Consider the following 12,223-nt stretch of genomic DNA (forward strand, 5'->3'; position numbering starts at 1 on the left):
AGCTGGAGAAGGTGACAATTCCCGACATGCTTCTGGAGCTGGGGAGGGCACAGCATTGGCACCTCAATCCAGGCTTCTCTCCCGCACAGCTGCGGGGTCTGCCTGAGCCACGAGTGTGTTAACAGCACCCAGGATTGGAAAACAAGCCTGGAACGGTAAATTCCAGAGTAAATACAAAAATAAACTGATTGGTTTGCTCTCTGCATCGTCTCCAATAAACGAAAAGGAATCAGGACCAGGAATGCCAGTGGCCTCACTATCCAGGTTCACAGAGTCCTCCTGTAGTGCCATCATCAGTTTTTCAGGAAAAGCTTTGGAGTTCCACATGCCAAACAAAACACTGGGCAGGAAGGCACAAATTGCAGCCGTGCTTGTGCATTTGAGCCTCCCCTCACTGATTTATGGCTTTTGATGAAGTGATTACAGATGAAAGAAAATATTCCAGGGAACAGGATCTGCATGTTGCCGTGGTCTCGTGCCTGTCACATCCTTCTGGAGGAGTTACAGCAGGAAACAGAGCAGGAAAATCACCGTGGCCCTGGTCACCAGGCTCTGCTCTTGCTGTGCTGGAGCACCAGACAGGACAACAGCTCCCAGAGAAGCTGTGGCTGCCCCATCCCTGGAAATGTCCAAGGCCAGGCTGGACAGGCTTTGGAGCAACCTGGGATAGTGGAAGGTGTCCCTGCCTGTGGCAGGGGGTGGAACTGGGGGAGCTTTAAGGTCCCTTCCAAGGCCATTCAGGCCTTAGAAAGGCAGTGGAGAGCCACAGAAAACCAGGGAGCAGTGGAACAGGGGACAAGGGAAATGTGGAGGAGGGTCATGAGATCCCTTTGAAAATCCACAGAGAAACCCTCCAGGCATGAGGGATGGAGAGAAGGAAGCACAAAGGCACTTTTTAAGAAACCCATCAAATAGATTATAGAAACTCTGAACCAATGTGAGCAAAGGTAACTCTTCCCTCTGGAACTGGGTCAGGCAGGGAAGGATCTAGAAGGAAAGACATTGGTTTGGAAAGGTGCCGAGAGCTGGGATGCCTGAGCACAACCAGGAGCTGGAAACACTTCCATGTCAGAGGTTCCTGGGTTACACACAGAACCCTGATGACTGGGAAAAGGTAGACAGAAAGGATCAAAAGAAGCAGCACCTCAATATTTAATATTTAATATTGATCAGGTGACTGTGGAGAGGTTTCAGAACAGGCTGAGCCTTTAACGTCCCAATATCTGGGTAGGTTAATGTATGGAGTTGCCTAAAACAGAGAACTTCACTTGAGCTCCCTTTGGGATGCAGAGGGATTTGTGACCTGCCCAGCTGTGAGCCCGCTGGACTCTCCCTGCACACACCTTTAACCTTCAGCCAGTGTTGGTCACAGTTTAGCACTGACAGCACGGCATTTCTGCCTCCTCAGCAGCTGTTAAACAAAACACCCACTGCCCAGCCTTGTACCTGCGCCGCAAGTGCAAGGAAATACATTCCACAAATGCCAGTTCGTAAAGGGAAACCATCAGGCTCATGCGTTACTCGGGTCCCTCAGCTTCCGAACGGCCTCTGACCCTGACCCTGCCGAAGGGAGAATTACCCAGCGCTTCTCATCACACCTGAATGTGAACTTCGCTTTGGAACCCGGGAAAAGTCAGGACCTGGGGATGTGCTGCACCTCCACCGGCTCGGTTGAAAAGGCTGTGGGATCAAATCTATTTTATATACACGCAGGAAGAACCAAAAGGAACAGTGGAAAAGCTGAGGGCAGGCTGCTGACGGGCACCGCGCTCTCTGGCGGCACGAGGGTAGGAGGGTGGCTCGGAGCCAGTATCGGGGGAATGGGGGCTGAAGGGAGCGGGGGCTGAGGGCTCCGGGGGCTGAGGGGGCCGGTCCCGGCGGGTTCGTGTCCGCCCGCTGCCGCTGCCGCTGCCGCTGCCGCCTCAGAGGCGACGCTCGCGCGCTGTTTCCCGCCTCTGGCCGCGGCCGCTCCCCATTGGGCCCCGCCCGCGGGCGCGCACTCCCATTGGCTAAGACGGCGGCACCCCCCTCTGCCTCGCTCCCCATTGGTCCCGGAGCGCGGCCGAAATCACGCGGGGCGTTGCCATCGCTACGGCGGCCGGCGCGGGTCGGGCCCCGCGTTCCGCGGAGCCGCGCCGGGCAGCATGGAGGGCGGGCGGCGAGGAGAGGCCGCGGCGGCGGCGGCGGCGGCGGGGGGGGACGGGCCCGCGCCCGTGTTCACCCTGGAGGAGGTGGGGAAGCGGAACTCGAGCCGCGAGACCTGGTTGGTGATCCACGGCCGCGTCTACGATGTCACCCGGTTCCTGGAGGAGGTGAGGCCTGGAGTGGGGGCGGCTCGGCCCGGCCCCTCGGGGGCTGAGGGGAGCGGGGAGAGGCTGGGGGGTGGCGTGTGAGGCCGAGAGGGGCGAGGACCCTGGAGGGTCAGGGGGTGCCGTGGGGACAGAGACCCCGGGGCCGGGTGCAGGAGGAGGGGGCGAGCAGGCCCCTGAGGCGGTCGCGGTGCCCCTGAGGCAGCCCCCGGGCCGGGCTGTGCGGTCTCTGACCGGGCTGTGCGGTCTCTGACCGGGCTCATGCCCGCGGTGATACCTCCAGGGGAGGGAGGGGATGGCGGGTCACGGTGGCCGCGGCCAGGCGGAGGCAGGGGTTGTGCTGCTGCTCTTCTGAGGCAATTCCAGGTTTCCCAGGAAATCTGTCCAGGCAGCTCATGGGGAGGGGCAGATTTCTTTCCAGCTGGCCCTTTCTCCAGCGCGACAGAAGCATCCACAAGCAATGATTCTACATTACATGGGCGATTTGCTCATCGCAGCAGCAACTCAAAAGGAAGTGGAAGAGGCCCGTGACAGTGTTATCACAGCAGTCCAAGATGCTGCGCTTGAAGTTTCTATTTCAAAAGTACCTCACTCCGCATCTTGAAGGGTGAACGGGATCGGGGCACGTCAGTAGTTTGAATGTGAAGTCTGGGGTGAAGGGACACCCCAGAAGTCAGAGGAGGAGGTGACAGTGACACAGCAGCCACCACTCTGCTGCCTGCCCAGCAGGGACCACGCACCAGGGGTTTGGAAACAATGCAGCTTCTGCCAAATCTCTAGTTCCCTTGGATGTGGGGACAAAAATTCCTTCAAGACTCACTGCATTTGTTTTCTGATTTTGACAAGGTTGAGAGTGGTGTCCTAAGTGTTGAGAGCTGTAAACAAAGTGGGAATAAACAGTTACAAAATAGTAATGCCTGAGGGAATGGCATGAAGCTGTGCCAGGGCAGGCTCAGGCTGGAGATCAGGAAAAGGCTCTTCCCCCAGAGGGTGCTGGGCACTGCCCAGGCTCCCCAGGGAATGGGCACGGCCCCGAGGCTGCCAGAGCTGCAGGAGTGTTTGGACAGTGCTGCCAGGGATGCCCAGGCTGGGGTTGTTGGGGTGTCTGTGCAGGGCCAGGGGTTGAACTTGCTGATCCCTGTGGGTCCCTTCCAACTCAGGATACTCTGTGATTCTGTGGTTCTATGAAAATTTGAAAGGGGTTTATCCCAACTTGAAATAACAGCAAAGACATTGTGGCATTTGCAGGGCAATGTACAGAGGTTGGGCTGAACCAGCTCCAAAGAAGACACTTCACTGAAATGCACATGTTCCAGCTTGTTGGTTCTGCTGGTCTGAATTCAACTCTGGTTTCCCTCCAGGCCCGTGAGGTTGGAGCCTGTGTGCTGTGGAGTCACAGCGTGCAGTGACAGAGCTGCCGTGGCAAGGGCGGAGGTGCATCAGGCAGGAACAAGTGATCACCTGGCAACTGGAGGTTGTGCCTTGTTCTGCAGCTCTCAGTATTTATTCATTAAGTTTGACACAATGTGGTTTCTTCTTTGTGTCCAGAAAATGACTGAATCACAGAATTGTCCAGGTTGGAAAATCCCTTCCAGACCATGGAGTCCAAGCTGTGCCCAGTCCCAGCCTTGTCCCCAGCCCAGAGCACTGACTGCCACATCCAGGGCTTCCTTGGACAGCCCCAGGGATGGGCACTCCACCACCCCCCTGGGCAGGCCCTCCCAAGGCCTGACCACCCTTTCCAGGAAGAAGTTTCTCCTAATATCCCACCTGACCATCCCCTGGCCCAGCCTGAGGCTGTTTCCTCTTGTCCTGTCCCTGTTCCCTGGGAGCAGAGCCCGACCTGCCCTGGCTGCCCCCTCCTGTCAGGGAGCTGTGGAGAGGCAGAGGCACCCCCTGAGCCTCCTTTGCTCCAGGCAGGGCAGTTCGATGGGATGAGATGTGCAAGGTGGAAGCAGGACAGTTTGATGGGAGGGAGCTGTGGGGGCACAAAGGCTGAGTAGATGCAGGAGAAGACCAGGCAAAAATTTGGAGAAGCAGTTCACAGCTGGCTTCTGAATAAGAAAATGCTGGATTAGGATTTAGGAAGAGCCAGAATGAGCTGGAGGTTGGGACAGCCGTTGCAGGAGCTGCAAGTCTTGTCTTACACTTGTCTCTGTGCTGTGATTCAGAGTGTGGACACTGCAGGGAGGTCGAGTCTTCACCTCGGTGTTCTCTGTAAGAAGGAGTCTGGGACCTGCTCCCTGGAACACCTTTGGGATTATAAGTGAGCCCAGAAAAACACTTCGGTCCCTCCAGCAAGTCAGGTTCAGCAGTGCCCCGAGTGTCACCTTGAGATGGTGTTTCACCCTGAGATGATATTTCACTCTGTCCTTTCCAGGCCCTTTTTCCCATTTGTGTTTTTCTGACATGAGAAGACCTACTTGGACAAGGGAAAGGGAGAGGAATAAGGGCACTGTTGAGCTGTGCCAGTGTGGCTGACACAACACCATGCTGTGCACACCCCTCGCTGGCACAGGGGAACTGTAGATCAAGGCCTAATTTATTGGCAAAAATCCTCTTTCTGTCTGTTGCCCTCTGGAGTGCTGGGGAACGGCGTGCAGCTGATGGGAACCAGGAGTGCTTGTCTCGGTTGAAAGTTGCAGTTCTCTGAGGAGCTGGTGCTGCAGAGCTCTGCGTGGTGCAGCCACAGCACTCGGGGTGCCCTGTTGTGTGTCCCCCCGGCCCCGTGTGGTCACTGGAGCAGGAGCTGGTGGGTGCCTTTCCTGGCCTTTGCTCACAGATTGTTTGGCTGGGATTGCTGAGTGCTGGCATGTTACATGAGTGGGGTTGTGCAATCCTTAAGAAGTCACCACTAAAAGGTTGAATTTGGCTTCATGATTCCTGCAAATTATGCACTGCAGGTCAGCCAAGCCGAAATCTGTGTGCTGCTGGAAGTGTAGACCAGTTTAAGTTTCCAATTCACATTATTTACTGTGTAATAGGAGTAACAAGACATGTATCACATAGCAAAATTTACTGAATTTTAAGAACATGAACCAAATCCAGGAGATGTGCGAAGACAGCAACTGAAGTGTTGGAGGTGTTTCTGGGAGATGCAATCTCCTGTGCTTCAGAGAGCCTGTGAATGCCTGAAATGAAATAGGATTATTTTAAAATCTAGAGAGCCTTATGGTGATCTATTTTCTCCCAAATCTGGGTAACTGGACCACACCAGGATACATGTTATTACTCCAGGTTGCAGTGGTCTAGAAAAGCACGTGTAGGCTGTGGCTGGAGCAGGAGGGGCTGGGTGCTCGGGGTGAGTGAGGGTGGAGGGAGGCAGCTCCACCTCCTGCAGGTGCTCTGGGGTCTGTCAGGCTCACACTTCACCACACCGGCATCAAAATCTGAGTTTTTAACTTGTGCACAATCTATAACAGACTTATTTACAGTTATGCTGGAGGGATACAGTTTATCTCCATTATCACATATGACTAGGACTGTCTGGAGATCCATGTTTCTCTGGGAAGCTCCTGTGTCTGTTATCTGAGCCCACAAGACACAGCAGACCCCACAGCTCCATGTCTCAGCACAAGCTGTTGTTCCCGATCCCCGTGATAAGTGTGAGCAGGAATCCATTTCCAGTTTCCAAGTGGAAGGAGCCTGGGTTGTGACACCACTGACCCAAATCGGTCAGTTGGTTTCAGGTATAGTGTTCTTCAAGAGAAGGAGGAGCACCAGGCAGCTGGGTTTCCTCATGCTGACTTGCTCCAGCTTTGCAGAGGTGGTTTTGGAAAACCCATTCCATGCCTTACAACCAGCTGTGCAGGATGTGGGGATCATTTGTCCAGGTGGCTGCTTGTCCTTGGTTCTGGCTTGTATGGTGCTGGCACATTATTATTGCACGGGAATACTCTTCCCTCTCCTGGTTTATTTCTTTAACTCAGGGCACTAGGAATGAAAGTTGCATCCCTCCTCAACCTGACACCGTGATCTAATTAGTCATGAAGCTTAGTGGTGCTGCTGAGCTCATTTGTGTCTCCAGTAGGTCTGTACCAGCAGTTCCCAGTCAGACATTTGCAGACAGGTCCTTGGAGTTTGTGGGGAGGGGATTCCAGGCTCTCTCCTTATGCAAGTTTGGGATGTGCTCTTGGAGGCCTTTGCTGCGTGCCCTCAGTTCCAAGTCACTGTTATTCACTGTGTCTGCTGAAGGTCCAGTGACACGGAGGACCCAATTTTATTGTCACCTCTCTCCTTCTGGTTTGCTTTTGGCTGTTTCTTGTCAGAAATTGGCATTTTGCAGCCATTGTTTCCCCTGGAAGTACTTCCGCCCCCCATAGTTCGCAACACCGTTTCCGTGTTTTCCTGCAGCAGCTGCAGCTTTGCAAAGTTTTGGGAAGTTCTGTGGCAGAGTCAATGACTTCCTGTACAAACAGTCTGGGTTTACGTTTGCCAGGGTAGGACAAGGTAGGAATTGTCTGGCTGCAGCGGTGCTGTCTGGAGGACAGAGCCCTTCAGAAATAAGAGATGCCAAAATATTTTGAAGGTCTTTCTCTTTTAAGCTTGGAGATTGCAGTGAAAGACAGATGTGCATAAATATTTGTGGATTGAGCAAATGCATAGAAAGGCTTCAGAGCCAGAGATGTAAAGAGGACTGAACTTTACTGTTCTCCTTCTCTTGAATTTTATCCTTCCTCTTGTCTTTTGTCTGTGGAGAGACTGGATGTCACTGAAAGATCCACTGCATGTTCCCTCTTGCTGCAGGGTTTTGTCTGCCCTTTTAGAGTGAATGATTAGGAAAGGAAGGTTGTCTGCTTAAAATTAGATATTTCCCTGTCTGAAATATGAAATTTCTGGTGAGGCAACCTTAAGGAGTTCTTCTAGAAGGCTCAGGTAAATGGGCAGCTTTTCAGTGGATCTTAGCTGGAAATTGGACAGCTGTTCTGAGCAATGTGAACAGACAACATCCAACAGTCCCTGGTCTGACTTCTCTGGGATCAAGCGAGCCTGAGGGTTGGTGTGGGAGAAGAGGCAGCAAGAGCTGCAGCTGGGCACAGGGAAAGAGCCACAGAGCCTCACCTGGTGCCCCAGCTCAGGCCACCTGATAACTGCCTGCTAACAAACTGTGTCCCTCCACTTTGCCCTTTTTGGCTCCTGAGAAAGCTCCATGTTGGTTTAGTGACATACCTGGACAATAAAGGGATTTATTCCAAATAAAGAGCTGCAGTATGAGGATTGCAGGATTGGCTGCAGCAACCCACCGGAGCACACAGAGGGGCTGGTTTGTGTCCATCCTGTGTTTGGTACGCTGTGGGATGGCCTGGTGGGAATATTCAGACTTTTGGCAGCAAAACCAGACAAACTGAAGGAAGAGGAGGGGAGGCAACTGCTCTGTGTCTGTGGGAAGAAGGATATGACAGAGACAAGCAGGTGTGTTGGTCCTTTGATCTGAAATGCAGCCCAACATCTCTTCTCCAATTCAGGGCTGGTTGCCTGAAGCCCTGGGTTAGTCCCTGTGCGTGCCTTGAGATGCGTGACCACTTTATTGGTGTAACTGGATTAGCTGGTAGTTCACACTCAGACTGTAAAGGGATTGTCCTTTGCTAGGTCTGTGGTTAGCGCTTTCCATTGCCGGTCTGTTCCTGTAATTATGGCATCGACAGTGGACAGAGCCCAGCCCACCACAGACAACAGAACCACACCCGGGTTTGTGTCAGTTTATCTCATCTGAAAGTCAGCTGTGACCAGCTGCCACCCACAGCAGTGGCAGTGCCACTCTGGAGCTCCCTGGGGATTTGGCTGTTGTAGCTCTGAATCTCTGAAATCAGTGTATGACATTAAACAGTATAATTTTTGTGATACTTCATGATTTCCTCCCCCTGTGTCACTGGTGGTTGCACACAGGATCAAGTTCAGTGTTGCACATTGTGTGCAGACTCAGCCAAACACCATCATTTTAGTAGTACCTGAAGAAGCAGTATATCCTTTCCTCCACTGGTGTCTTGTGAATTCCTGACATGTTGGACAACTGAACCTTTGGCAGATTTTATTGATGGTGTTGGTTGAGGTGTCCAGCGGTGCAGGTTGGGAGAAAGGCCAATGACATCCTCAGTGCCTTTCTGCATCCAGCCCTTGGCTCAGCTGGACTCTTCTCTTCCAGCACCCAGGTGGAGAAGAGGTGTTGCTTGAGCAAGCTGGCAGAGATGCCACTGAGAGCTTCGAAGATGTGGGCCATTCCACGGATGCCAGGGAAATGCTGAAGCAGTACTACATTGGAGAGGTCCATCCGGTGAGTCCCTTGCATAACCCCCACACACAGACACTGAGGCACGTGTTGTGAAATAGGGGTTTAGGCAGTCCCTTTATTGTCCAGGGATTCTGTTGGGGGAATTGAACTAAATTGGTCTTCTCCTTCCACCATTCAGAACAGATTTCTCACTTCATTTAAATTGGGGTACTTAAGCTGAATTCGTGGGTTCCCTCTGTAGCTGGTGGAAGCATAATCCCCCTTTGCCTTGTAATTCTGAGCTCAGGAGGGTGAGAATTCCCAGGAGCACAAACACCACGTTCCTGCCTGCCTTTGGGTGTCAAAGGAAGGACTCCTTTGAAAACTGAGCCCAGGCAATTACCTGTGTACAGAACAATTCCCTCATAAAGGCTGCAGCCTTCCTTTGAAGTCAGCACTTACCTCTTCTTTCTTCTTTTTCCCGATAGAATGATCGTAATAAGGAAGGTTCTAAGGTAAGCTCTCAGCATTTCAGTTTTCTGCTGTTACTTAATGTCATATGTCTTTTGGAGGTTTTTTCCCCCCTCTTTTTTTTCTGTGGAGCTTGTGGCTTTATGTTTACGCAAACTACACATGAATAAATTTCCCAAGCAAATTCTACCTTTGTTTTTGTTCTGAAGCTCAGTGGGCACCTCAGTGTGAAATTGGAAGGGAGTTTTTGTGCCCTTTCTCTGCTGGCAGCAATGATGTTTTTTCCACACCTTGAGCCACAGACCATTTTTTTGCATTTCTGGCTGTGTCCTGACCACGGAACTGGTTTCCTTGTTGTTCCCTTTGAGCCAGGAGACTGCACGGCTGGGGGCCAGCTGGCAAACAGGAATTCTCTGTTAACTGCCTCGGGGATCAGTGGTGTTGCTTAACACTCAGGTACTCCTGGACTAGAACAGGACAGAGTGTTGCAAAAATGCCTTTGGAAGGGATGGGGAGAGGGAAAAGGCAATAAATAGACTCCCAGCTGGGAGGTAAACATGTGCCTCACAGATAGCTGGGCTGGGAGGCCTGGGCAGGGCACAGCTCTGCCTTCAACAAGGCTTTCAGGAGATGTTCCTCTGAGCAGGATCACTTGCAGAGCAGCAGGAATCCAGAAGGAAAATGTCAGCAGGGAAATCAAGGATAACTCAGGCTGGGTAAAGCCCATGCTTAGTTATAACATGGAGCTGTGTGATTATGTACATATTCACCTTAAAATTTATCGTTTGATTTGACTCGGATTCAGGAACAGAATCACATGCTGAAAATGTGCACAGAAGTCAGGGATGATCAGAGTAGCTCCCTTGGATCTGAGTTAAATATTTTTTTTTCAAGTATTTTTCTGTTCTGATCAATAAGTCCAGCATGTTATGCACAGCTGAGGGCTCTCTCTGGAGGGCAACATCTGATTTAAAATCATATTCCAGTGTCATTTAAAGATGGCAGCAAGAGAGAGAATCACTAACGTAGAAATAAAAAAGGAGGAAGCACAAAACCAACCCAAAGCTGTGATGTAATAAGCAAGGCCTTATTTTGAGAGGGGTGCAAGTTCCAGCATGAAGTTGGTGACTGGGTGGGACAGATTGGATTGATGGAAAGAACATGGAGGAAAAGATGACAGCAAACATCCCCAAAAACATCCGCACTGGTGACGGGGTGTTTGGGAGAGGAGGGTTATTTCTCCTCTGTACTTGTAATCACACATTCAGGCTTGTCTTCTTAGCACACGTTTAGTGTTTCTTTGTTCCTCTGCTAACTCCCTCTTTCCTCCTCCAGAATCCAAGTATGACATCCTCAGGCCAATCAAGGTATAGTATCTCCTGAAAATAAGAGTGAGACATGGAGAGGTTGGGACTCTGTTTGTAGAGCTGCATTTTAACTCCAAAGGGCAGGAAAATCCCCAGGGATGTACTGCAGTGTCCTGGCAAGCAGATACCCCAAAGCAAGTGCCAGAGTATGCACCTCCCTTGCTGGATGTGAGCCCAGGTCTGCTCTGCTCTGGGCAGAACCAGCATCCCAGTGTTTGGAATTCTCTGCCCCATGTGCTGGTGTTGCATGGCAGTGGCTGCGTCCCTGTAACCACAGGGGTTATTTGGGTGGTCGCTGTGGGCCGAGGAGTGGCACAACGCAGTGATGGGTGGGGTTTTGGAGGATTTTACCATGATCAGCCTGTCTAGTTGAAAATCCTTAAAACCAGCACAGGGCCCTGGTCTCCTGCAGCTGGTGCAGAAGGTTTTGCTCAGGAGGCTGCTGAGGGTGAGCCTGTGGCCTCTGGAGTCTGAGCAAGGCGGATTTACTGGGGCACAGCTGTAGCTGTTGTCATCCTTGAGTCAACTGTGTTGTTTGTACAACACAAATTACAGCCTGACTTATTTAAGGAAAATAAAACCAAACCAACAGCAAACCCCCCCATTGGTCTCTGGATGTGCCAAGCTGGAAACTTCAGCCATCCAGCTGCTATTTTATAAGGCACGAGGCCACGCTTGGGCCTCTTGTGGGGGCTGGCAGAGCCTGTGAACGGGGACAGTGGGGCCTGCCCAGCCTGTGGCCATGGCTGGGGGGTCACCCTGTGGGTACAGCTCCCAGGTGTTCCCTAGATGTGTAACAAGGGATGAACATTGGGAATGGATTATTAACTAGATGCTTTCTTGTGGTTTCTGTGGTGTGTACGTTTTAGTTTGTTGTTTCTTTTTCTCTCCCTGTAGTTTCTGGTCGACATGGCTGATCCCCATCTTCGGAGCACTGGTCTTAGGTTTAATGTATCGGTATTACATGGTGGATGGGAAAAGCTCCTGAGCTGGCCTTGCTGGGGCCTCAGACAGCCTGAAAAGAGGGAGAGAGAGTATATGTGTGCCACACGTGGAGTTCTGCTGCCCTTAACTTTCCTGCCTTGCTTTTAGCTCTGAGTCTGTCAAGTGATGTTGATATCCATGGGACCAAGCTAATTCCAAACTCTGTCCTAACTCTGGGACCTATAGACCTGTCATACTCCCCTCTTGCAGTGGCAGGGAAAGAGGAACTTCCAGTATTCCCTGGCATTGGTGTGGTGTCCCTCATGCTCTCTCTCTTGCTCTCTCTCGCTCTCTGACATAACCCCCAGACAACCTCTTTCTCACAATGCCTTTGCGTGAAGCCAGACACCATGAAAGAGCTGCCCTGGGCCTGTGGCTCTGCCTCAGCCCTTCACACAGTTGGGAATCATCTGCCAGTTGTCTCCAGCCCTTGCCAGAAAAGATGTCTGGAGCTTTGGTTCCACACGAACATTCCCAGAGCGTGCAGGCAACCCTAACTGGAGCAGCAGGGAATTGTTAGCTTGGCCACCTCTTCCTGTACCTGTCTGTTTTTAACGGTTAAACAAATACATGGATTTTAAAAGTGATTCTGTTCATTTTGTAGTATTTGTACTTGTCCCTTTGGAATGTATATCCTGTGAACAACTTATATTGAATGCTGGTTGGTTTGGGTGTTTTCGTGCTGTGCGTGGCAGAGCCAGTGGGAACTGGCATGTGGCTCCTGGAAATGCAGATTCTTCTTTCTCCCTAAGGTCATGATCCGACACATGTATTGGAAACAAAACTCATTCTTATGGACTGTGAATGTGCACCAGATGGGGGAAACAATTAAATCTGGTCTCTTCTACTAAAATGAAAAGGGAAAAGAAATGCATTTGGGATTT

General features: G+C 51.6%; 1 protein-coding gene across 1 annotated transcript; it reads left to right on the forward strand.

The window, feature by feature from the left end:
• Positions 1-2,144: 2,144 nt before the first annotated feature.
• CYB5B (cytochrome b5 type B) lies at positions 2,145-11,874 on the forward strand (the record flags this gene model as incomplete). Its single annotated transcript, XM_082289966.1, has 5 exons — positions 2,145-2,312; positions 8,452-8,580; positions 9,006-9,032; positions 10,324-10,355; positions 11,253-11,874. 5 exons carry the CDS (start codon positions 2,145-2,147, stop codon positions 11,341-11,343), a joined length of 447 nt encoding a protein of 148 aa, XP_082146092.1. The 3' UTR covers positions 11,344-11,874.
• Between the last annotated feature and the right edge of the window lie 349 nt (positions 11,875-12,223).

The sequence above is a fragment of the Coloeus monedula genome (genome assembly GCF_965178545.1).
Source record: "Coloeus monedula genome assembly, chromosome: 13".
Lineage (NCBI taxonomy): Eukaryota > Metazoa > Chordata > Aves > Passeriformes > Corvidae > Coloeus > Coloeus monedula.